A 26,859-nucleotide genomic window follows, 5' to 3' on the forward strand; every position below is an offset into this window, starting at 1 on the left:
AGCCAAGCCATGTAGAATTTTATAGGTTAAATCCAGCAATATGAATTGTATCACAATCTACTGGAAGCCAATGTAAGGGTCACAGCACAGATGCTATATGCCTACAACAGGTCTCACTCACCAAGAGATGGGCTGCTGTATTTTGCACCAACTACAATCTCTGAGTGGGATTAAAAGGCACCTTAATATATAGTGCATTGCAATGATCTAGTCAAGTGGTGATAAGGGTATGAGTTACAGTAGTTGAGTCCTCCTGCTCCAGATATGGCCACAACTGGTGCATCAGTAGAAGCTGGGTTAAGACCCCCATGGCCAGTTCCTCTACCTGTCCGTCCATCAGTAGCTGTGAATCCAGGAGGCCCCTAAGTCATGGACCTGCTCTTTCAAGGAGAGTGTCTCCCTGTCCAGGGTTAACACTGGAACTGATGGCTTTTCTGAACAAACATTATTTCTGCCTTGCCAGGATTCAACACCAGCAGCCCCCAGACATCAAGACCACCATAGCATCTCCAGTCCAGTCTAAGGTTGAGATATATAATTGAGTTATCACCAGTGTATTGATGATACCCATCCAAAACTGATAGATACCTCTCCTAGCAGTTTCAAGTAGATTTTGAAAGGGAGAGGGAGACAACCAAGCTACAGGCATCCTTGTGATCAGACACCCACAGTGTCAGTGAACAGTCCATAGGCCTCCTTTCTCGGCCACTTCATTGTCCCAGCTTCAGTCTCTCTTAATCACCCCTCTAGAACTAGCAGCTGCCATTTTATCTCCTTAGCAACCTTTGGCTGTGGTTAGAAGAATCCAGCAACCTCTTCTGCTGTTTTCACCCCTGGCATCACAGTCTGGAGCCAAACCATCTGACGACGAGACTCTTTCAGCCCCTGCTTTTCTTTGGTCCAATCCAATTTTGCCATCAAAAATCTTCTCCTTCACTCTGTTCATAGCAATCCTACATCCAGGATTACCCACTTCTTCCACTATCCCATTCTCTTTTCTCACCACCACCATAACACCTTTACTCCTTCTACCCACCGGTCTAACACTCCTTCCAAAATCTAACCAGATCACTGCCACCAAACAACAGAGTTTCTAAATCGTACGTGTAAATAACCTGTGCCATCACATTAGTTTGATTGCAGACGCACTACACCTCTTGCAAGGAGATTGACTAATTTGTGGCTAGCTGGATTTTGCATGTTGTGGGAAAAGAACCTTTGTGTTTCAGAGTCTTCCTGTCCTGCAAAAGCTGCTTGACTCTGCCTTCCTCTTCCATTCATGCAGGCATGTATTCCTACAAAGGATATTATTGTTCCATTCTACCTTCATAACTTCAGCTTATGCTTGCATTTAGGACTTTCTCCAAGCTGAGGGATGAACCACATTTTGAACAGCCTGTCAGGGGTCACGCTTTTTATGCATTGGGGCTGCATAAAAAGATTTCAAAAGTAGGTGAGATGCCTATAAAATAAATTGTGATATTGTTTTAAATGTATTTCATCAAATTTAAATTTCAGTACACATATAGTGTTCTCCATCGTTTTACATCTGTTGATTCCCAGATTTAAAATACATTAAAGAAACAAATCATTCCTCTCTCTCTCTGTCTCACACACACACAAACACAAACACAGGTTTCATATAGAAGAGGTAGCTTCAATGTGGAAGTGTGTTGGGCAACAGCATCTGGGGGAATAGAGAGGTCTTTTGTGTCTCTGTTAGTCAGCAGCATCTACAGGACCACAGGTGTCTCCAGACCACAGGTTATAGCAAATTATAACCCAGTTAACACATTAGTCCCATTTATTTATTAATTTCATTTTATTTAATTTTCCATTCAAAAGTTATGATTCAGCAGAACTTTGAGAGGGCTTTGGGCGCTGCAGTCAAGGCATAGGGGCACCATGTGAGGCCAGACACTTATCAGTTCTGCACCCCTAATGATTTTTAGATTTTTTTATCAATTCTAAAAGTTAGCTGTAATTCGGGGGAGAATAACAGCCTACCATAGTCACAGGAAATGCTACCCTGCTTCTTCCATTTTTAAGTTAAGATGGATTCGCTAAAAATATACACTGATGGCACCTGGTACTTATGACTTTTAATAATTTCATTTGTTTGACATGTGCAAGCAGATAACTGGCTCTTTTAAGAGTTCCACATGCCTGGAAGATTCTTGATTCCTATGCCATTACAAGGATAATTTAAAATCTTACTACAGTAGTGAAGGATTTCCAGCTCAGGGAAAATTCTTTGTACAGTATGCATATCTTTAACTTGTGAGATAAAGCTCCAAGAAAAGAAAATTGTGCAGGTAGGTGAAAAGGAGGCAAGTCACCTAAATGCTGGAAAAGCTGAAGCTTGTTCTGTCCAGCCTCTTGTATCTCAGAACTTTATCAGAATACCAGATTAACAAGTGATGCTGAACAGATTAGAAACAAGAAATACTGCATAAAACCATTTCTGCTGCTGCAGAGGGTGAATATCCTTCTCCCATTGTCACTAGTATTGAGAGCAGAAAGTTTAAGGTTTAGCTTCCATTCATGTATGATTTCAGACCTGACCCCTCTGGTCTGCATTACATATGTTCTCCTTAGCAATGTTTTACTTGGCAGCAATCACACGGGGATGACTCGAGGGAAGTAAGACGCACTAAAATGAAATAGTTTGATGCATGTCTCCTTTGGGAAGTGAGGGGTGTAACTTTAAAGGAGGATTTTTTTACCTCATTAACATACTGAACTCTGGCTTCCACTGACAGCTGTAGTGGGAGTAGCTAAGTAGAAGGTTGGCCAAGGCTCCTTTTCCACACAAGCATCAAAAGCAGATGTATATGGACTCTTGCCTGGATTTTTCCGATGGGCACTGTTGATGCCCTTACGATTGTGCTCTAAAAGGCAGAATTGATGGTACAAGTGAGAAACCAGAGGAGCCAGTGAATGATCTGAAATGGCCAGTGTCTCTCTCCACTCTCAAACTTGCTACTTATGTTCTGTACAGCAATGATTATTGTGCAATAGGAGTAAGATAAATCCTTCCTGGCATGTCTTCTAGCTTCTCTGGAAAGTGCTCTTGAGATAAAACATGCCATCCTAAAGATCTGCTTTCCCAGTCCTTCAAATTGGCAGAAAGAAAAAAGATGACTCAGAACTGACTCCAAATGTGGCAGAAGCATTAAGGTTTTAATGGTAAACTCTTGAAGCTCCAGTTTCTTCCAGTCTCATAGGTATAAATGAGCTATCCTCTATGGAAGTGTGTACGTGTGGAGATATAAAAGGAGATAATTGATTGCTATAATCATTATATATAGGAATCTGTCTTCCTAGAATAAATAAATCCATTCTGGGTTCTCTGCTCTGGAACAATAGAAAACAAGTCTTGACTTTCTGTATATTTTTAGATATTTCTCAAGCACTATCATATCCCCATATTAATCTCCTCAAGGATAAACATTTCCAGTTCCTTCAATCTGTCTTCAAAGGTTTTGTTTATAATCCCCTGGTCATTCACATTGCCTTTTCTGAACCTGTTCCAATTTATCTAAATTAATTTTAAAGTGTGCTTCCAGAATTGGACAGAATATTGGAAGTGGGGGGTCTGATCGGTGCAGAATATTCCCATGATTTTGAAACTGTTGATACAGCCAAAAAGTGAGCTTGCTTGTTTCCTTCCTTCCTTCCTTCCTTCTTTTTGCAGTCACAACCTATGGCTGATTCATATTCAGCCTGTAACCAACTAGTAGTTCAAAACTATTTTACAGCTAATGTTACCAAGCCAGGTATTCCCCATCTTTCACTTGTATTTCCCAAAGAAGTAACTTTGCATTGTCTTTATTAAATATGATTATGTTATGTTCAGCTCATTTTTCTATCTGATTTTTATGGCCAATTTTTAGTAGCATGGTTTTTCTCCCCCCTGCACCCCCTCCCACAAACAATAAAAGTAGTATGGGCAATGGCAAGCTCTAGGAGGCAGTCAATTCCCATTTCTACCCTGAAGATGGCCTAAAATCATAGTACTCAAAGTAGGTGAGTTTGCCATCAAATTTTAGCAGCATAATTTTGTGCTGTTTTTTTAATTATTAGAAATGAGAGCTGCTTGTAACCCAGAGGCCTACTATTCCAAATCTCAGCCTTGAAAGCCTCAAAGCATGCTGTCAAAACATGGCATAGGCCTGGTTACTTGAAGGACCACCTGTTCCCCATATTATTTGCCCAGCCAATCTGATCTGGCAGGGTTGGCGTGCTCCTGGTTCCTTTGATTAAACAATACCATCTATCAGGACCCTGGAAGTGCACCTCCTCAGCAGCAGTGCCTGCCCTCTGGAATGAGGTTCCTCCCAAGATTCAAACAGCCTCCACCCCACTGGTGTTTTGAAGGGCCCTGAAGACCTGACTCTTCGCCCTGGCCTTTGTCAGGGATGATCAGTGCCCCTCTGCTTCTTTTCCTTGTTCCCATCTGGGTTAGTTATCTTTGCCATCTTTGCTCTTTTTTGTTTTATGTTGTTTTCTTGTTTTAAATGTTTTTGTTTTTTTTTTAAATTGTAAACCATCCAAAGTCTCTGGGAGTCAGGTAGCATATAAAATAAATAAATAAGTAAGTAAGTAAGTAAGTAAGTAAGTAAGTAAGTAAGTAAGTAAATAAATAAATAAATAAAGCAACAAAGCAGCAACAAAAAGGTTGTTTATGGCTACAATGTACATACATCCTTTATAATAAAGCTGTCCTTTTTTGTTGTTGTTGTTCAGTCGTTAAGTTGTGCCCGACTCTTCGTGACCCCACGAACCATATTGCGCCAGGCCTTCCTGTCCTTCACTGCCTCCCTGAGTTTGCTCAGTTTTATGCTCATTGCTTCGGTGATGCTATCTAACCATCTCATCCTCTGCCGTCCTCTTCTCCTTTTGCCTTCAATCTTTCCCAGCATCAGGGTCTTTTCCAAAGAGTCCTCTCTTCGCATTAGGTGACCAAAGTATCTGAGCTTGAGCTTCATTATCAAAGCTGTCCTTTAGATTTATTTAATTACTTATTTTCTTGGTTTTGCTCTTGAATTTTCCTTTGTAAAGCAAAGTTATAAACATAAACTTTTTTTTATAAACCTCTTTCAGATTTGCCCTTTTTGGGGGTTTGTTCTTTATTTTTTCCAAGAAAATATGGTCACTGTATTTATGCTCCTCCTGGAAATGTCACAACATTACTGCACGGCCTTCTGTGGCCCTTCCACTGATGGGGGAGTTAATTGTGGCTTCCAAACTATGGAAATTTCCCATTTCTGATTTAGTATAATGGCTTATGTGAACCCAGCATTTGTGGCTTATAAATCATGGGTTATTTATTTATTTAAAAGATTTATATGGCCACCCAACTCAAACAGCTGCGACTTTGAGCAGCATACAAGAAACAATTACAATTAAAGTTACTAACTATGTTGCCTAGTGTTGTATGTAACTAGATAATGGCTTAGCATGAAATGTTAACCTAACCTCAGTCTGAGCATTCCCAAAAAACATTTAATAATATTTGGCTTGTTATTTTTCTGCAAAAACCCCTTGGAATCTTGTGGGAGAATTTCAAATGGATTCTGTATTTCATTTGTTTGTGCTATTGCAGCAACTGTTTTGTTTTTTTTCTTAAATGTCAGCCACTAGAGAAGGGCACCATATGTTTCCCAACACGATAAACTGATGTTTACTCTCTTTGTCACTTATCTTCCCCCCACCCCATTGTGAGCATTAATAAGCTGCAGGGATCACCCAGAAGACTGTACTGTTCTTTGCACCATTGTATGAAACTTGGGAATATTTTATTTCTATCCCTAAAGCCATTGGTCTGGATGTGACCAGAACTCATCTGGAATAAGTAAAAAAGTACATTCACTGGGGGAACTGTAACTTTTCCACATAGAGAAAGCTTATCACTCTAAATGGAAGAGGCTTATTGCTCTGTAACAATACTAGCTGCCATTTTGCTGAGATGGATTTTGTTTCTTGCACGAGTTACTTGGGTGGTGCCTGGATTGGCCTGTGTGTAGCTGGATCTCTTTTCCAGAAGTTCGGCTTGATTTGGCTTGGGAGTGTTTTTCCCTCTATGACGTTTCTGGGTTTAATTTAGATTCTCTCTCAGCACACACGCATGCGTGTGCGCGCACACACACATCGTTCTGTTTTTATAGGTTGCGTTTATCATTTTCCTTGTTAGCTTCTTTACAGATTTTGAAAACAGTTTCTGCATGAAGGCACCATCCATGGCACATGTAATCAGCAGGTGGTTCTCTGGAGTCCTGACAAATGGCAACAATTGGAAATGGGGATTTCTCTAGGGAAAGCCTGTGACCCTATTCCTGATGTGGTTTCTTGGAATATGTACAAAGTGTGGATTTTGTGATTCATATACCTCTACTTTGTGCATTCATGGAATGCATCTGCATTTAATTTGAAAGTGCATTTTTAGCTAAATTCATGGACTTTCAGAAATGGTTATTTATAAACTGGAAATCACATCTTAAAAGCTTTGTTTAAAATTGTATACTGCTATTCAGCCAATTCTAATAGAATATAAATGATAAGACCATCCACTATGCAAGTTTCTTTGAGTCTCATTTTAGAGGCAATTATATTCTGGCCTGGAATATGTGTCTTGTTGACTCAGTAGGGAATGCAGATATCTTTGAAAGTAAGGTTTATACTGGGCAAGCTAAGGGGAGAGAAATAAAACTAAGGTTTTATATCATGTTCAGTTCTTCACTAACATCTTATACTAACCTCTATGAAAAAGTGAAGTTGTTGAGTGACATGGATTAATATTCTGACAGCATACGGGGTTGTGACAGGGTCCATATATTGTGCTAAGACATAGTTTTAACCATAGTTTATTGAATACATCACAACTGGATCAGTTTATTCAGCACATTAAGTCACAAATCGTCCACAGATCATCCACAGTTACGACCACTGTTAGATTCACACAGAACTCTGAGCCACAAACAAGCCATCTTATTGGCTTAGCACACTTGACTCTGCACATCTAAAAACTAATGGGATTATAAATAAGAAGTGTTTTCATAGTAAACTTTAGTGAGCCTGGATTGGATTCCCAAACATATGCATTAAAATAAGTATTTATTATTTGTTTGTTATTATTTGTCTTTATATCCAAAGTTTCTTCCAGGTTCTCAGGGCAATTTACATGGGGATCTCCCTCTCTTTTACTCCCACAAAAGCAACTCTGTAGGGTAGATTGGGCTCAAAGAGAGTAACAGGTCCAAAGTCATATAGTGAGTTTCTGTGGCTGAGACTAGATTTGAACCTGGATCTTTCCAGCCCTAATCCAGCAGTTTGATCACTATATCAAGTAGCTATAACTGGGAGATTGATCTTGCTTTGCCATTTAAAGCTATGAGGAATGAAGAAGTATCTTTGACTTGATTTCACTTCTATGTTACAATTTTATATTATGAAAGTAGTCTCTCAGATTCTCCAATGTGTACATATAGAAAAGATATCTGCACATGTCTATTGAGAATTCATGAATATATAAAGGATACATTTATTTGATATGAAGTGGCAAAACTTTTCTGTGCTCTATTTTATACAGTAAGATTTATGAGAGAGCTTTAATAGCTCTTAACTTGCAAAGTAAGTGTTACCAAAACCATACACTTAACTATTCCTCGTTAGAAGTAAATAGCTGGACTTACTTCCATGTAAATATGCTCAAGGTTTCAGTGACTGCTTGCCATGATCCCTTGTTTATTCTATGGATATGGTGATAGCATCTAAATAATCTGAGTTGCTTTGAAAATCGAAACTTGTTTGAGGCAGCTCTTTCACCAAAAAAAAAAAAAAAAAAAATCTTGGCTTCTGCCTCATCCCATATTTCTTTAATAATAGGAAGAATGTTCCCATGTGGACATTAAAAGGTTACTAAGAATTTATGAAACAGTAATCTTATTCCCCTTAGTCATGGCAATAACTCAACATATGTTTACACAGAAGGGGTTGCCTCATGCAAAATGCTGACCTGGGGGGGTTGCTATACCAAATTCTTCAGCAATATGTTGGGTAAGCAATAGACTTAATGTCCACAGCATGTAGAAGTTTTGTTTTGGTTTATTTACCCGCCCCAAGCTAGGAAGCAAGATGACAACAAATAGTATGTTAAAAGTATATTGGTCTTGAAATCTTTGTTAGGAAAAGTGTGTAGCATAGGGATTCATCTGGGTAACAATGTCAGAAGGGCTTACAAGCAGAATTAATTTCCTGAAATTATTTTGCAATTTATTCTCTGGTAGAATAAAGATCTACTGTATTAAGTAGATCTTTAGTTATCTACTGTGAAGTTCCTTATTTTTAGCTATCTGAATTCAGGGCCCATTTATACTGCAGAAGCTATGTTGGGTTCAAATAATTGCTAAAACAGACTGGCACTGTAAATATTTCTCAGTAGAACCCAGTAAAAATCAGTTAAGAAAACTTCTGATGATTCAGACTTCCGGGGAAGAAATGGCGAACTGAAGACAATGACCACAGCAGAATGAAGAGCTGGCGAGTATATCAGCTCTGCATAATTCTTCTATGGACAAGAAGAGGACTTGAGATCACCCTCAAGTGCTCCATACAATTGCTGCTCACGAAGAAACCTCAAGACAGTGGTCTCTGGTGGGTTTAGAGCTCTGGGGGATGAGAGAATAGCCATCTTGCTGAAACTGTGGTTGGTGCCTTCAGAAAGGACACTGGGTTCACATACTTCCTTTTCTAATCTCTTTTGAATATTGCTTGTTAACTGCTTTTCAACTATTAGGAACTTTTGGATTGACAAGTTTTACAGCACTGGGTGAGTTTCCTTCAATCCTTAGTGAAAGAAGTTTTAAATACAAGTTTAAGGACTTTTAAAAAATTTCATGTGGAATAAACAGCAAAAAGGTGATTAGAACTTTAATTTTGGAAAGTTATAAATGGATTAAGGGTCCAGATGGATTTGAAATAAGATTTTGGAATTAATCATAAGAATCCTTCCCATGGGAAAATGCTTTTCTTTTGAATTCTTTTTTAAAAAAACATGATAGGATGAGACTTTGAAGATTGGACACTAGAGGGAACCAGAAGGAAATAACAATTACAATTAAGGGAAATTAAATTAATTAAATTAATTAAATTTGGCTTACTAATACAGAATAAAGCAGAATATTTTAATATTGGACATATTAAGGATATTTTTGAACAATGGATTCAGAAGTTAATTTTAAGAGTGTCTGCCTCTGTAGATAGACTGTGTTTAAAAGAGTTGTTATGAAAGAGGAACAAGTTATATCTGACAAGATTGAGACTGATCTGAAAGTGGATTTAAAAATGATATGGAAAAAGATGCTACACTGGATATACACAAGAAACTGGCAGATGTCTTAATAATTAAAAGGGATATATAAATAACAAACCAAGAGAATTACCTGGATAATTTTCCTATATTGGATTTACAAAAGAGGCTTATTAAAGCTTTGAAGAATTTTATGAGAAGGGACAAAGAAAAAATGAAATCAAGTTCTATGACATTATTTGAAGGGACTAAAGATCAAGATTGTTAAAAGTAAAAGGAAGGAATATAAAATTAGTTTATTTGATCAAGGTTAAAATAGATAAGTTATTATCTCTGGTAACCCTTAATGGACATTTGCTGATCAGAACTGAGACGACAAGGCTTTAAGGATTTGTTTATAGATAAGAGATGGGATATGGGAAGAAGAGATCATTTGGTTTATTTCTTCCCATATCCCATCTCTTAACTTATAACTTAAGGTGATAAGTTACTAAAATTGTTGATACTTGTAATGAAGAGGGAAGTCTTTTCTGTGCTTTTTATTCTTTTATTTTTTAGTTTGTATTAGTTTTTATATTTAAATTGTAATTTTTAATAAAGTTACTATCAAAAAAAGAAAACTTCTGATGATTCAGTTCAGTTAATTTATTGATTAGTCATTTGGCCATATCAAGAAGCTATAAAAACAATGTAAAGAAGAATGACATATTCATAATATATTGTCACTCCCACAATTAACCCCAATCTGTTTTAAGTGATCAATCCTCTTCTGGATGGTCAAGAAAGTTTTAATTGCCAATATAATCTCTTCTCCTGTCTGTCCTCACAGCTCAGAGATCTTGCTTTTTCTTCTTTTTCTCTTCTTTTTTTTAAACTGATCTACTATATCTACGTAGGCTTGGTATTTCCTTAACTGATTGATTAAATATTATCAAATTGTCAAATATTATTTACACTAAGAAAACAGAGCAATGCTAAATATTCTACAAGACCTACAACCTAAATACATTTGAGGCAGACTTAAATCTGGGGAGCTCTGTCTTTCTATCTTCATTCTTAAATTACTATCAGATGGAAAGATACTCTACCATTTATACAATACTATTCTTGACTACAGTCGAATAATAAGTGATCACCTGACAGTGGATGAGCGCAGTCATTTGATGGGAATCCTAATCTTATATAAAAGGTAAGATAGAAGAATATTAACATTCCTCTCTGATTCCCATTATTCAGAACAAAAGGCTGAGACAAAATAATTAACCCCATGTAATCTTCTGCACTATTCTATGTCAGGCCTTTGGTTTAACTTACTGCAAGTGCTACTAAGGAGGAGAGCAAGTAGGGGGATATGTGCAAGGAATATGTAGCTGTTTAACTTTCCTTCAAATCAAGCAAAGATCATATTAGGTAAATAACATGTATCCAAGGAGGCTGTTAATCCTGACTTCATAGGCCAGTCTTTACCAGATTGGATGCCTTCAAGATGTGTGGTCCAACTCTCAGAATTCTCTGCAATGCTTTTATTGGCTGGAGATTCTTGGAAATAGAAGTCCACTGATCTCAGGATGAGGACGGCTGCTACTGACAGAAAAAGTTGTAGGACAGAGTGAGATTTGAATATTCCAGTTTGAAATATTCAGAGTGGAAAGGGAAGAGTTGGGATGATAAAAGATGGGTGGATACTGCTAAAAAGTCTGTAGAATTGGAAATATCCTTAACTAGTCTTCTGTAATGTGTTCAGTTTATACTGAACTTATACTAAAATACTAAACTTATTTTTAGTAGAAGTTCTCTGGAATAAATTATTCATAGGTCTTTAATGTTGCATATTGGGCAGAATTCCAGAGAGGAACAATTTAAATTCCACATATAAACATATAAAAGTATACTTGACTGGGATGTTAAAAGTGTAATGCCTGATTAAAGATAACCTGCTACATTTGTAGTGGTATTGTTGAAGCTATTTTATGTAGTTTGCAAGATGTAGAAAGGCATAGCTGCCATGGGCAGTAATGAACAAAGAAACCAGGCATCATTAGGGCATTGCAGGGTCAGTTAAACAGACAAATGATACATGGAATAATAAGGACAAAAAACTCTGCTTTCCTTGAAAACGGATCTTCTTCCTTCAGCTAAATCCCTGTCCATTGTTCACTCTCCACCCTTCTACCCACCATTAATTCTCTCTCTTTCTCTAATATAAACAACAACAAAAGCCAATTGGCTGTTGGTTCTTGTAATATTTGTTTCCAACTGTAAATCTGAAGTGCCAGTCTGAAATTGGATTAATCCTAGAGGGTTGTTAATTTTTTAAAGGCGTAAAATGTTCTAAATCTGCCCAGTTAATGTTCTTGAACAATGCCAGAAATTATATTGAGTTTTTTCTATGCCAATTATTTTCCTTGGGACAAGACTTCTCTCTTGCGGCATTTGATAAAATCTGGCATGATTTTCTAGGCAGATGAGGTTTATCTATCTCTTCTTTTTCTTCTTCATCAGACCAAGTCAAGTCTAGTATTCTGGCATACTGAAAAGTATTGTTTTGTTTTTATATGTTCCTATGCAGCCTAGTTATAGTTTCATCTATTATATTGTTCAACATCCAATGCCAGTTAGGGGTTTGTGAGGAGAAAAATACATCACTCACTGGCATTTCTGAGTAAATATGCAAAAGATTATAGACTTTATCAAATAATCAATTATATTAACAGATTAATCTTTAAAAAACCAATTATTTCAAGTAAAGATTATGTGCAATTAATTAGGCAGTACAGGTAGTCCTGCTTAATTACTGTTCGTTTAGCAACCGTTCAAAGTTACAACGGTGCTGAAAAAAGCTACTTATGACTGGTACTTGCACTTAAGACCATTGAAGCACTCCTGCAGTCACATGATTGTGATCTGGGCACTTGGTAACCAGCTTGCACTTACGACGGTTGCAGTGTACCAGGGTCACGTGATTGCCATTTGTGACCTTCCCAGCTGACTTCCGGCAAGCAAAATCAATGGGAACTGAACGATTCACTTCACAACCTCTGCAAAAAATGTCATAAAATCAGGTGCGGTCAAGTGATGCCTCACTTAACAACCACCCCACTTAACGACAAATTTTCCTGTCCCTATTGTGATTGTTAAGTGAGGACTACCTGTACATTTGATGTTTTAAAGTAATTATAAACACAGCAAGCATTATCTTTAATAGGTGCGTAACTTCTTTTCTCTCATATAAATGTGATGTTCACAAGTCTACATATGCAGTGACTAAAAACAATGTTTCTTGCTTCAGAGCTGGTTATTTCACCCGGCTTTTCATCAGTCTGGTGCCTTGCTAAAATGCTGAGATTGTAATTCCCAACCAAGAAGCTCTTTGACAATGCTTCAGGGAATTCTGAGAGCTCAAATCCCTGAACACAACTGAAAAGTACCATGCCTTTATTCAAGTTTAATCATGTTTAATTGTTTAAAACTTGTTTAACTGAGAAAGTTTTTTTCTAATAGGTTGATAGCTGTAATAGATGATCATGTGAAGACTGCAACTGACTCTAACTGCTTCTGTTAATTACATGAATTCTCTGTTTGAGCCCTATATCTTCCAAAGTAAAAGACATACACTCCTAATATTATGCGGTTAATCTATGTCTTTCATCTGTTTTGCATCTACACAGGCATTGGATCCTACCTTTACTTTGCCCTGTTCAATCCCACAATGATGTGATTCTCAGGCTCTACTGAGATTCCAAGCCCATGACTGGTCACTCTGCACATACACAAAGCATTTTTTGACTTCTGAGTTTGCTTACCAGAGTGAAACAACCTCCTCCCCCAACAAATGTCACACCTGCATCTCAGACCACATTCCTTCTATGCACAAAGGCTCAGCTTTTTTCCCCAGCAGAATTTTTCCTGCTATTTTATGCACAGGCTAGAGTTCAGAGGTTTTGTGGTTTCTTCTCATTCCAGAGAATTGAGTGATCTTTGTGTACGCATGGAACATGAAAGAGTCACCAAGTCAGAGGGGGCTTCCTGGGGGGCAATGGCCTAACTCAGGCTGCTTTATCCTATAAAGGCATTACTTGCAAAATGTTAGCATGTAAGACATTGGTGTTCACTGAATAACACCTTGCTTTTGCCTCGTACAGATATCCTTGTCATTGTTAATGCGTCTTCATTGCTTGATTAGAAATACAACAAACATATACAATGATATGCTTGAATTACCACATCTTTAACCAAAACAGCAATATGCGAGACAGTACCAAAAGCAAATCCAAACTAGTAATACTGTAAACTTGACCACAGTAAATATCTGAAATTCAAAAGGTACCCTCTCCAGCCTTTGCTGTAAGGTAGAACTCCATTCAATTTTCCACAAGTCCCATGTGACCGATTACAGTCATGCTATTAAAGCTAAGTATGATGCATTAGGGAGATAACTTTAGATCAGACATAGGAAGTCCTTGGTCTTATTTTTTCATCCCTAAGTACCTAACCAGCATTTCATATAGATTACTGTATTAACCACTGCCCGAAGTTGCACAAGACAGAGGCAAGCTGGCAGCTGCTCCTACAGGCTTAGAGGTCTAACAACAGAGAATATTATCTAGCGCTGCTAGATTAAAAATGTTCTACTTAACATACTCTGTGGTTGGGCCTTCAAGCTTGTGTGTGCATCTTCCTGCCTACCAGACTCTCATTCTCACAATGGAGGTTGAATGTATATAATAAAACTCCAGTTTAATGGGCCATTTGTGGAGAAGGGGATTGTTTCTGTTATATGTGAACATCCATTGCAACCAGATTTATATCATTTGTATAATTATGTAATTGTCATCATGTGTATCAGTTTTGCAGATGATGTAGATTGACACAAATGACATAAAAGTCATTGATATAATTAGACAACTAAGGTAATTTAATTCAAATGACATTCAGTATATCAGCTACCTGGACTTCCTTGGACACACTGGACTTTCCCCATTGTTTGGAAGTGAAGTCTGACATGAATTTTCATCCGTTGTATCCAAAGTCCACTGAATGGAGATCCAAAGAATCAAGGTTTTATTCTGTTTGTATATGGCCTCCAAAAAATTCTCTCCAAAAGCATGAGGTTCTTAGTTGGTGGAAGAAAAATTGCTTCTGCTCTGCTTGATGTAGGAAGTCATATAGCACGGAAGGGATGAAGAACAGGAAGCTTCATTTATGTTGGAAGAACTCTTTTCAGCACAATTATGGTAGTCAGATAATTGGGACATGAGCAAAATCCATATAATATGAGCCAGCCTATGAATCCTGGAAAATAACATAGTATAGACTGTACCACTTACTTCTGTAGACCTGAATGCTTCTCTATATCAGCAGCTCTCTGCCTGCTGAAGACTAGGGAATATGATAGCATCTCAGTCTTCTCCCTAATATGCTATTTCTGTACATGTGTGTTTTTTGTAGAGGAAAAACATAACATTTTGTAAAACTTTATGATGGCATAAGATAGACTAGAATTCACTTCATTAGTGTGTCTTCCATTGAGGGTTTATGATGTGATTTTCTGAAAGAGTGATTTTAATTCCTTTACATAGGAATCATATTTGTGATATTGGTACAATGCCATAATATAACTCCTTTACTTCTTTTTCTATTGCTGAAATTGCTATTGCTATAAATTGAGTTAATAATCAACAACAAGCATCAATATGTATCAGTGGGATGAAACTATGTAGAATAGTAAGAAATGAAAGAGTGTCAAAACAGAAGCCTCTCTGGTCGTAAGGGGTTAGCTTCTAAACGGGTGATGTGGTTTGCCTCTTGATTTCATGGGTCTGCTTGTGTGTTCCCCCCAGCGATGCTGTTTGACTGAAAAGTCTCACCTGTCCTCAAAAAATGCTGTTTGTCTCTGTGGACCTTCAAAATATACTTTTCTGCCTCTTTAAATCATGGAGGAAATGCAAAGTTTGAGTGCATTTGAAGGTGAGACTGGCCCAAATGAACTGCACCTTGTTTATTCAGATCACTGGCTGCTGCAGTTTTCTCAGCTGTTCCTCCTTCCTTTGGCCCATCTCCGGCAGGAGAACAGGGCATGGTTTGTTCTGCCTGCCTTCTTAGATCCTCAGGCGATGGCTTTCCAGCCCTATTATGCAGTGAGCAAGTGGAGTGTGGTAAGAGGAATCTCTGAAGACAGAAACAGATCTTTGGCTATTTGTAGGCACTTCTTTTTTTTTTTTTTTTGGTCTAAAAGCTTGGAGAATGGCATGCTTGTGTTTCAAAGGTATGACAGGAGGAGCACATACCTAATTTCAAGACATGGTTTCTATAACAAGTATTGAAACTTGTATTGCAGTGTACATCCCTCCTGGAATTTTATGTGGTTTCTGCTGTCTTTCCTGGTGGAAGGTCATGTAAGGAAGGGAGTTTGTTTTATGCCTAGTCTCTGATGGCTGAGACTATTTTATTCTTTACCATGTCTAACTTCTGTTTTTTCTGTCTAGGTAAACAACAATGGAATCATCTCCTTTTTGAAAGAGGTATCTCAGTTCACTCCCGTGGCTTTCCCCATCTCCAATGACCGGCGTGTTGTTGCCGCATTCTGGGCTGATGTCGATAACCGGCGTTCGGGGCAAGTGTATTACCGGGAAACCACAGACCAAGCTGTTTTGGAGAGAGCCACTAAGGATATCTCACAGTATTTCCCAGAATTCCCAGAGTTCTCAGCCCAATGGGTATTCATAGCAACTTGGAACAAGGTCACCTTCTTTGGAGGAAACTTGTTTTCTCCAGTAAGTATCAGGACCAAAATATTGATTGATGGGTAATAAGCATAAGAAGGGGGTATTTTTCCCCCAGAATGTATATGACCGTGATTAAGCTTGTGTAGTAAATTGTTGACTTATCAGTAGAGTAATCTTTATTTCAGACATCTGCATTCTACCTTTCCTACGGTAAGAGATCAGAGAATAAAATACAAGACTCATTCCATTTATGAAAGAAAGGGGAAAAAAAAAACAAATTAAACCATTCTAAAAAAATAGGAATTGGGGCACACAAGGCAGCAAAACAATAAAAAGGTTCAATATCCTTTCCATGAATCACTGCTTAAAAGTGCATCTAGACATCTGCCTCCCTTGTTACCAAGCAGCTCTTCAGGACTCATATGGGCTCAAGAAGTGTTGATTGAGACCTTCCTGAGAAGGTTTTACTCTGGTATTAACCAATGCTGCAACTTTCTGGACATTGCTGACTTCCTTAGTACTCTCTGTGTATGGTTTTTTTCTTGTAGGTAAATACCTTCCAGATAGTCCTCATCACTGATGGCCTGCTTTCCTTCACTATCTTCAACTATGAGTCAATCACCTGGACCACTGGCATGCATGCCAGCAGCGGAGGAAATTTAGCAGGCCTGGGAGGCATAGCAGCCCAGGTAGACTACATGATCATATTCAAGCAAGTCTTCTTTCTAATACATGCCATACATTCTTGGAGGCAGCTGAGGATGATGATGATGATCTGATATGACCGTGAAATACCAAGATAATCCTCAGCCCCAACTTCTTAAATAATAAACCTATTTTTTTCCCATCCCTTCAGAGCTAAGACTATATAGGACCTTTATTGTAGGAAACTGCAGCTCTTTACTTTGGCCAGTGCTTCTGAGTTCCTTCCCTTCATTAGCCACCAACTTTTTAAAAGAGCCATCCAGCAATGACTGCAGCAAGCACAGCTTTCCCTTGGCATTTATATTTCATCCTGATGTGTTGCTTTCTTTCTTTTAATGGGTGGCTGTTCAGATGTGTGGATTTACCATTAATTGATCTATGCTTGGCCAGCTGCTGGCACTCATCTGAGTTGTCTCCAGTAAGCAGGAAATTGCAGGTGTAAAGGAAATTAATCCATTTTCAGTCCCAGAAATTCAGGAGTGTAGACTTTTATGATTGTAAACAGAGCAGTAACCACATGCTTTGGATACTGTACAGTGCTTTAGGAACACCCTGCCCTGGCTCAGCCAAAGAGGGAGAGAGAGGAAGTTGAAAAGTTTTTCACCAGCCCCTGGCTTTTGACCAAATTTGCGAGAACTTGCTGCTGTAACTCACAAGACGATGGAGTGGCTCGGCACAAGCACCTCGCAGCTCAGCATGGCAGAGGCTGCTGCTTGGCTTGAGCTAGCAGAGCTGTGCTCATTTTGTGGAAAGCAGCAAGAGAGTCCAAGATTCTCTTGGATTCACCCTGTATAGATGAATGGGGATGAAAATAGGCTCAGTGTTTTGTGTGCTTTCCAGCTGGTGAGTCATGGATGTGTGGGGATTGCTGGGGCCTTATGGTGCCAAAAGCCATTTGGGAGAAGAGTTACAATAAGTAGACCATCTGAACTCCCTCTTTTCCTCCCGCCTCCTTTTTTCCCTTTAGTGCTTGACAGTTTAGCATGTGTTGTAGCCAAAGTCTTTAATCACAGATGACATTCAAAACAGTAGGGGATGGCTTCTAGGCTATAGGCTGCTGATTTTCTACTGGTCTATCCTGAAGCAGCTGGAACTGTGGTCCAAATAAATGGTTGCCCTAGAGAAGAAATGCTTGCCTCAATATATCCTTGTAAGTAAGCCTCCAAATGTTAGTGGCCCACAAAAATGTTTGCTAATTGTGAGCAGTTTTAGTCATTTATGGACTGATGCCTGTATGACTGCCGGGAGAGAATTCTTCTCCCAGGAGTCTAGGCTCCTGGCTTACAAGGAGACTCAAAAAGCTACTTTCTGGCTATATTTATTACACTTATATCCCCTTTTTCCTTGTGGAAATCAAAGTGATATATACTGGGTTTCCATGGGGTCTCCCATCTAGCCACTGACAAGACCAAGAACATCTAAGTTCATGTAACATGTTTCATCAGAATCTAGCCCTGGGAATTGAATGTTTAAGACATCCAGAAACTGAAGTTAACCTAGGAACAAATGAAGCTGCCATATATCAAGTGAGATCATTGGTCCATCTTGCTGAGTTTTGTTAATGCTGGCAATCACGTTTCAGGATTCCAGACCAGAGCCCTTCCCAGCCCAATCTGTAGATTCAGGGAATCCTCCATATACACAACATGTGATCTTCCACTGAAATCACATGACTACTTCTTGGAAGGAATCTGTCAGAGGAAAACTTCTAGAAGAGCAAACTGTTATCTCCATTGAGGGATCAGAGGAGTTGTATTGCTGAGGTCACTAATGTCTCCTATGCAGAACAAAAGCTATTTAGATGGGAAGCACAAACATGAAGCAACATTCAGGGAAATTGGATGCTTCCCTTTCTTATGTTCTTGCAGTCCATTCCTCTGCAGGGCACTGGGCATGGTGGAAGAGAGAAGTCCCTTGCATTTCCCCACAGCTGCCCTGCTTTCCCCAGCAAGAGGTTTCAGTCTCTGCCCTTGTCTTCCTAGGCAGGTTTCAATGCCGGTGATGGAAAACGGTATTTTAACATCCCCGGATCCCGCACTGATGACATTGTCGACGTGGAGATGACGACAAATGTGGGTATCCCCGGGCGCTGGGTATTCAGAATCGATGATGCCCAGGTGCAAGTGGGGGGCTGCAACAACACAAGTAAGAGGACAGCAGTTAGGTTTATTTAATGAAACCAATTCTTCCAGCCCTTCTCTTTGTCCCTGTGAAAATTCTAGTTCTATGAAAGGCAGCAGCCATGCAATAGGAGCAATTTGTGGGTGGCACGTGAACCTCTGAATACTTTGCTGAGTTGCTACATGAATGCAATATACTAAATATGGTGAGCAAGATATGGGATGCACTGATGCAAGTTATAAATTTTGGGGTTATGGTATGCTACTCAGACTGAATCCCTTGGTGGCTGTAGATCTGTTCTGGTTGGTTAAGAACTCTTTAATTATTTCTGAGAATGAAACAAGTGAAAATAAGACATAAACAGAATATGTCTGAGAAAAGCAGGAAGTATATGAAAAGAAGAAGACCCTGAAATTAAGATGATTCCACGTTTCCCCATAAAAGGCGCAGTGAGATAGAACAAACTCATTTGTCCCTTTACTGTACTCAAAGCTAATCCTAGACGATTCATTTTAACAATGAATTATTTGGGAGGTAGGGGGAAGCTAGTTTCTTCTTAGTCAATACTCTATTTGTTACACTTCGTATCATGACATTCATCTCAACCATGAGCTAAAAGTGGCATCTATAGTGCTTTCTTCTTCTGCTGTACTGAGAGATAGCATTGGCCCCAAATTACCTAGTGAGCTTCATGGTAATTAGAACCCAAGTCTTCTCATTAGTCATTACATCCCAAAGCTATTAGTGTTTAGAAAAAGACTTAAGACTCTTAAACTGTAAATTAATTTCATATATAGATTACAAGTATAAGTCCATAATGTTTTCTTAAGTTAATTCAATCACATTTGGTGGGACTCAGTCCCAAATGTATACCAGTTTTCCCCAGTCTGATGTCCCAAATCTGATATGACTGCAGCTCCCAGATAATCCAGCAAGCTTAACTAGCTTTCCCAGATAGCTGGAATTATGGAAATTGCAGTCCCAGTGCCCCAGGAGGGTACCAAATGGATGTATTAGATTGCATCCCAGGTTTAATTGCAAACTTTTAATATGTGGGGCTCTGAGGTCACTAGTAAATGTGTTTGCAAATCCATATGGGAAGTAAAATTAAACCTCCCCCAGGGATTGGCTAAGACCATCACTAAGAGCTATCCACCAGGTCTTATTCTTCTGTAATGCTGTGGGTTTGTTCAAAAAATTGAAACTTCTCAGCCATCTGTGGCCATCAGTTTTGCATTGTCTGCATGATTTTCAAATAACATGCATTTAGACTTTACCCAATCTTTGGCTCCTTAAGAATTCTCTTCTGACTCTTCATAATTTAAATTTATCTAGACATCCTGGGGTATATTCTTCTCTGGAGCTCTCTAGGCTATTGTTCTTTCTTCTCCCCCGTCCCCCCCCCCAGCTTCCAAACTTAGAAATTCTATAGATTCAATAGCTGATTTTCCCTGCCTCTCTTTTTTCCTTGAAGACATAATTCTTAATGGCAAAATTCTTTGGTAATAGAATTTTGTTGGTATTGATGCAGTTCTTAACTCTTGGGATTGTCATAAAAGAATTGCAATATAACAAAAGGCAAAGAGATGCCAGGTAGAAGCATGAAGATTATAGAACTGATCAAAATTATTTTCCTGTAAAAATGATTTAATAAGATTATTATTAAATTTTAACTTTATAAAAGACTGAACATTGATATATCAAGGATATTAATTTCATAATCTTGATTTTCAAAAAGATTGTATAAGTCCTAGACAGATCATAAAAGTACTGACATGGACAACCGGGGGAGGGGCAGCAGTAGCAACCAACGTTCTGTATTTAAACTAATTTTTAAATAATATGTCTATTTATTGTAAATTCCAATCCAATTTATATGTGGATGAAGTAAGTTACATTGTGTGGTTTTAAAACAAATGTGACACTTCTGTTACATTGGCCATCTGAGTTAATTATAGAGAATAAACCACAAGGACAAAGGAAGTTGGATTTTATTTATTTATTTATATTTCAAATTTGGTCACTGCCCATCTTACTAGGAGTGACTGGTGCTCTTGTTGACGCACCATCTAACAGCTCTCTGACCATGCTACCAGCTACTGAATAGTGGGTTTATTCCTTCACGCAGCTTCAGTGTGTTTGACGCTTCGCCCTTGCTTGAATGGAGGAAAATGTATTGAAGACTGCATCACAGGGAATCCTTCATACACTTGCTCTTGTCTCGCTGGCTTCACTGGAAAACAATGCCAAATTGGTGAGTCTTGTTCATCTGTCATGCACAATTGTATGGAGGAGCTGCATTCAACTGTACCACTACAGTAATGAATTAGACCCCACACAGCTGTTTGGTTTATTCCACATGGCATTCTATAGATGACTTTTTTCTCCCCTGAGGAAAGGGGAATTGAGTATCTGAGCATATCCTAATCCATAACATCTCTCATTTTCTCTTCCAGATGTGGATGAGTGTGCTTCCAATCCATGTCGTAATAAAGCATCTTGTATCAGTGGCATCAACAGTTTCAGCTGTTGGTGTCCACCAGGATTTAAAGGAGCTACATGTGAAATTGGTGAGAAATATTGTGTAAGAGCAAAGACAAAATCCAATAGCAAATCTAAGCAGAAAGTGTGATTATGATTTTAATATTAATAGTATTTAGCATTTAATTTTTTGTATTGTGTTTTAAATTTTTTTAGCTGCCTTGAGTGCTTGCTTGAACAGAAAAGCAGGTTAACACATATAAAGACAGAGTTGTACCAGAACTTCTTTATTGCAATTATTTTAATTTTAGGAAAGAATATGCTTTACCAACATGGTATCTCCAGAGGTGTTGGATTTCACTTCTCAGAATTCCCAGCTAGGATGACCAAAGAGATGAAATGGAAACATGTGCCCCAGATAAGGCAGTTGGGCACAACTACTTTGGAACTTCCCATATTTCCCTTCCATATAATTTCTCATTACAATCTACTTAAGTTCCATTAAACAAGGAACAATGCTAACTTCAACAGCTGGTCTGTGTACATATTCAGAAGCTGCGAGATTCTATAGCTTATATGGTTTTGTCAACAGAACAGCAATATCTTAATGTCCTAATTTAATTTTCCTTTCTTTTGCTGAAATGTAATAGAGGAGTCTCCGTGTGAAACCAAAGAATGCCAGAATGGTGGGGAGTGCCAGATAGCAAACAGAACGGCTGTCTGCCTTTGCCAGCCAGGTTATACTGGAGAAGAATGTGAAATAGGTGAGCTAAAAATAAGCACATGTAGTTAATGTAATCTGCTTTTAATCCGCTGTTCTTCTGATGGCAATTGCATTGTTTATTTCTATGCTATGTGAACAAGTATTTCCATTTATTTAATCAATTAATTCCCTATTTATGAATAACAGCTCTTATAGTGCTTGTGCAGTATAGTTTTATACATAATGAAGATTGCAATCTCTTTTCATACTTAATATCTTTGTTCTCTTTCTTTTCTCTGCAGAAATAAATGAATGTGAGTCGAGCCCATGTCTGAATGGTGGGCAATGTATGGACCTTGTGAACAACTTTACTTGTGTCTGTGCAACACCGTTTACTGGACAGCGCTGTGAAATAGGTGCCCTGATTTCATACCTGGGTGGTGGTATCCTTCTTCCTGCAAAGCCAGTCTCTCTTGTTCTTTTTATTTCTTTGATTCTTTCAGTCCCTCAGCTTAGACCCATCCTTGTATGTGTTACATTCAATTGTTCAGCTGCATTGAGCTGTGCTGAGGCTCCCTCCTCTTCTTCATTCTAGATCCTTCAGCCTGTGAGGGCAGGAGCTGCAGGAACCGGCAGATGTGCAACTATATCCGCCCAGGGCGCTATGTCTGCACATGCTCACCAGGCTACTATGGGAACAACTGCCAATATGGTGAATATATTTGTCTCCAAAAGGGAAAAAATGTGTAGTTCAACTGTGGCCCTGCACATCCTGCTCATGCAGAAAGCTTTCTACTAATTTATTTAATCTAATAACTGGTTGTGTTTGACATTCAAGTTGTTCAGCTTCTTTTTACTTTAGTTTTGGGTATTGACAATTGTGTTCCATCATTCAACTTCTCCTGCTTATTCATTAAACATTACAGCTCAAGGATAGGGAGCTTGTTTTGACCAGAGGGCCAAGTTGACTGGGGCTAAGTGACTATCAGCAGTGGTTAATCCCACTCCAGATGTGCTTGCCTGGATCCATGCTTAGACTGAACTAGTCATTTTACTTAAACCTTACATAAAAGAATTCATTGCCCTTACCTCCAGCTTCTAGTTTTTAATGAAGCATTGAAGTAGCCTTAAATGACATCAGTACAAGGTGAGCTATTTCAAGACCTCATTGCCATATGGAAGTGTGTTTTTGGGAGGAGTCTCCCTATGTATGCTTACTGTATATCACTCCTGATGTTCTTAGTCCTCTTTGAACTTGTATAATTAGGCATATGTTATTTGATCATTTTAAAAAGAATTTTTATCAGGAATGAGAAACCTGTCATCCTCCAGAAGTTACTGAGCTACCAGCGGTCTTTGCCACCTTGGCTGGTAGTAAAGAATGCTGGCATCCAGACTATAAATTTCTTATTTCAGCTCTTAAAATCTTAAAAAGATATAATTCCAATCAACATTAAACTAGTGAGCATTTACCTACAAAACTATTAAAACACCATCAATCAATAGAATATATAAAAGGGCAAAATATTTAAAACAGAACAATTAAACCATAATGAGTGGCTGAGCTCTATGATCTGGTTATGACAACTAAAAAGGTCATTTCCAGAGAAGAAATGGCAAACTGAAGACACTCTGCAAAAAGTGGAGCTGATGACCATGGCGGAATGAAGAACCGGTGAGTAGAAAAAATGAAAAAACTCAAGTTCTACATTGTTTGAAGGGACTAAAGATCAATATTGTTAGAAGTAAAAGGAAGGAATATAAAGTTGGTTTATTTGATCAAGGTTACTAAAGGTTATGTATATAAAACCTTTATATATAAGGTTATATAAAGGTTACTTTGATAAGTTACTAAAATTGTTTGTACTTATTGTGATGAAGGGGGAAGTCACTTCTTTATATATTTCTTTTCTTTTTAATTTACTGTATCCTTATTTTTTCTTTCTTTCCTATTTTTCCTTCTTTTTTCTTTTTTTTATTTTATATGCCTTCTATTTTTTACTTTTATTATTTTATTATTTTTTTAGTTTGTATTAGTTTTTATTGTCATAAATCTTCACTGATGTTTTCTAGGTGGCCCCAGAATGTCTAATGCCTGTAGCTCCAATCCATGCCAGAATGAGGGCACATGCCTTGAAAGCAGTCAAGGTTATATGTGTGAATGTGCAGAGGGATACACAGGCACTGATTGCAGAGATAGTAAGTTTTGGAGTCAAACCCGTTAAACAAAAATGTTTATGTCCTCCTTGAACTTCATGCATGTATACATTTATTTCCAAATTGGGTATGGGGAACTGCAGTCCAGTTGAGCAGTTCATAGAGAACAAATGATTTTTCATTTGTTTTCTTTTCCAAAGTGATTCTGTCTGAACTGGTTTTAGCTCTGTGGAAGAATTACTACTAACATCTTCTCCAACCACATTAAATTCCGAGTTCTTTTAGATTTATCAGTAATAACAATAAGATTCTATCAGGAATTTGCAAAGGAAAACATTGACATAACTAGCAAAATAAAAATGGGATTGATGTGGGCTTTTACATGTGGTGGTACTGATGATATGGGAGATAGTGAAGCCACCTCAAAGTTAGATATGTGGCACAGTAACTACTATTTTAAGTATATGTCATGGCCATCATACCTCCTTGCTTGAACTCCATCCTCACAATTTTCAGAATAAAGAGGTTTGTGATGTTTTTCCCGTGTCCAGTTTATTTCAAAAGATTTGCAGATTTGTGGCATTAATCATTTCAGAATGAGAATTAAAAGCCAAATGTGAGAACAACATAAAACGAAAAGAAAGCCTGATCTCTGTACATTCAGTGTATTGCAAACAGTTAGAGCTGTGTTTCTCAATCCAAATGACTTTAAGACCTGTGGACTTCAATTCCCAGAAGCATGCTGGCTGAGGAATTCTGGGAATTGAAGTCCACAGGTCTTAAAGTTGCTCAGATTGAGAAACACTGATTTAAAGGATTCTAGCAAGTTTTGGTAGCCAGGCCTGGCACAGGGGACAGGACAGTGATGAAAGGCTGTCTGTAGGCAGGACTGCAACTTTTCACTGATGTTGTATTTGGGGGAGTTTGAGGTTTTTATTTAACAATGTAAAGTTTATTTTAACCCTTAAATATTTTTCTTCCTGCATTTCTGCCTAAAAATGTTAGGAAATTGTATCACTGATTTTCAGTAATGGCAATATTAAAATTGGTGGTGCAGTTGGAGGAAACTCTGGGTGATATAAATACACGGGCTTTCAGCACCACATATGGCTGCCTGTCATTGCTACACTGAGAACAGAATCAGCTCCCATCAATGTGTTGTTAAGCTTTAACATGCTAATACTTCTAGGCAATCTTAAAGCATATTATCCCGGACCATTTTTTCCTCCAGTTTCTGGAGAATTAGTTTCCATCATTCTCCCATTGTATCTTCTGTTCACCCCATTTATCCCCATTAAGCTTTTCCCGCTCTTAAACTTACAGGCAGTTAATACTGGCTCATGCCATCCTCTAGGAAGAGAATAGGAATACTGTCTGAGATATTGTCTTAAAAAAATAAGCAATAAGGCTCATTAGAGTTGTTGAACCAAGTACAGATATCACCACAAGGGAGCATTTAATAGGTGAAGTGTGATGTCTTCAGCAGGGAGCACAGCTGGCTTGTAATTTGCCATTGCTTGGGTATTAATTAAGGAAAATAACTGATGTTACAAGAAAAGGAAGTCAAAGTTCTTCACCACAACATTTGTAGCCAAACCTAATTCTGATCCTTCCTCACAGCAGGGTGAACCATGCTGCTTTGGTTACTGAATGGATGTAGATTAATGAAGGTCTCAGATTTGCCAGCTCAGATGAGTCTAATTAGCCTTGCTCAACATTTCCTCTCCCTCCTTTGACTTTTTGCAGAACTCTCAGAAGACTGTGAGTGTCGAAATGGAGGAAAGTGTCTGGATGGAAATGTTACTATGTGCCATTGCCCACCTGGATATTTTGGGCTTCTCTGTGAATTTGGTAAGAGAAAGGTTTTCTGATTTATGCAAATGATTTATGTTATTATCTTCTTTAAATTCTTGCTGCATGTGTGATAAAATAGCAAAGTATATTGTGATATCTTAAAGTGTAACCCATTTATTTTTGTGCTAATTTTTTATGGATCAACTCAGACTCATGAAATCTTAGGTGATAATCAACTGGCGAGTCTTTAAGATGTCACCAGACTTGGTTCTTTCTGCTGTGAAAGATTATCTCTCTAGAAATTGTTACAGTGTAATATGATGCAATCTTATTATTATGGTTGGTCACATAATCAACCAAATGTTTAGATTGGATTTGGCATTTTCATCCACCTATCAAGTTCTTCCAAAGGACCTGGAATAGGCAGATGATGTTTGATGGTTCGATGGTGTTAAAGGTATCATTGCAGGATATAAGTTGTTCCAAGTAAAGCTGCCTTTTGCAATTGACTGATGGTGATTTTGTCAATGCCCATGGTGTTCAAGTGGTGTTCCAGATGTTTTGGGATTGCACCTATGGCACCTATAACTATTGGTACTATCTTTGCTTTCTTTTGCCATAGTTGTTCTACTTCTACAGTATTTGTAGGTCTTTATATTTTGTGATTTTCTCCAATTCTTTCTCTTCTATTCTGCTGTCTCCAGGGATTGCAATGTCCACTATCCAGACTTTTTTGTCTTTCTTATCAACAGTTGTTAAGCCTGGGGTGTTGTGTGGTAGCTGCTTGTCTGTTTGGATTCTAAAGTCCTAGAGCACTTTAGCTTCTTCATTTTCTATCACTTTATCTGTTTTGTGGTCCCACC

At 38.2% G+C, this 26,859-nt stretch overlaps 1 protein-coding gene across 5 annotated transcripts in view; it reads left to right on the forward strand.

The window, feature by feature from the left end:
• Positions 1-26,859, forward strand: part of SNED1 (sushi, nidogen and EGF like domains 1) — a 72,021-nt gene that overhangs the window by 11,615 nt on the left and 33,547 nt on the right. For 4 of the 5 annotated variants that reach the window (XM_025166238.2, XM_088132621.1, XM_088132623.1 and 1 more), the window contains exons 2-11: positions 15,796-16,083; positions 16,584-16,724; positions 18,723-18,885; positions 20,990-21,115; positions 21,318-21,431; positions 21,993-22,106; positions 22,348-22,461; positions 22,641-22,757; positions 24,119-24,244; positions 25,949-26,053. In XM_025166238.2, coding sequence (XP_025022006.2) covers positions 15,796-16,083; positions 16,584-16,724; positions 18,723-18,885; positions 20,990-21,115; positions 21,318-21,431; positions 21,993-22,106; positions 22,348-22,461; positions 22,641-22,757; positions 24,119-24,244; positions 25,949-26,053 — 1,408 coding nt within the window. Of the gene's footprint in view, positions 1-15,795; positions 16,084-16,583; positions 16,725-18,722; positions 18,886-20,989; positions 21,116-21,317; positions 21,432-21,992; positions 22,107-22,347; positions 22,462-22,640; positions 22,758-24,118; positions 24,245-25,948; positions 26,054-26,859 lie in introns of those variants that run through there. The other variant, XM_088132624.1, reaches the window with a different exon arrangement.

Source organism: Python bivittatus, unplaced genomic scaffold, assembly GCF_059951505.1.
Source record: "Python bivittatus isolate LINGU-HERP-01145 unplaced genomic scaffold, Pbiv_v1 ctg000980_np1212, whole genome shotgun sequence".
NCBI lineage: Eukaryota > Metazoa > Chordata > Lepidosauria > Squamata > Pythonidae > Python > Python bivittatus.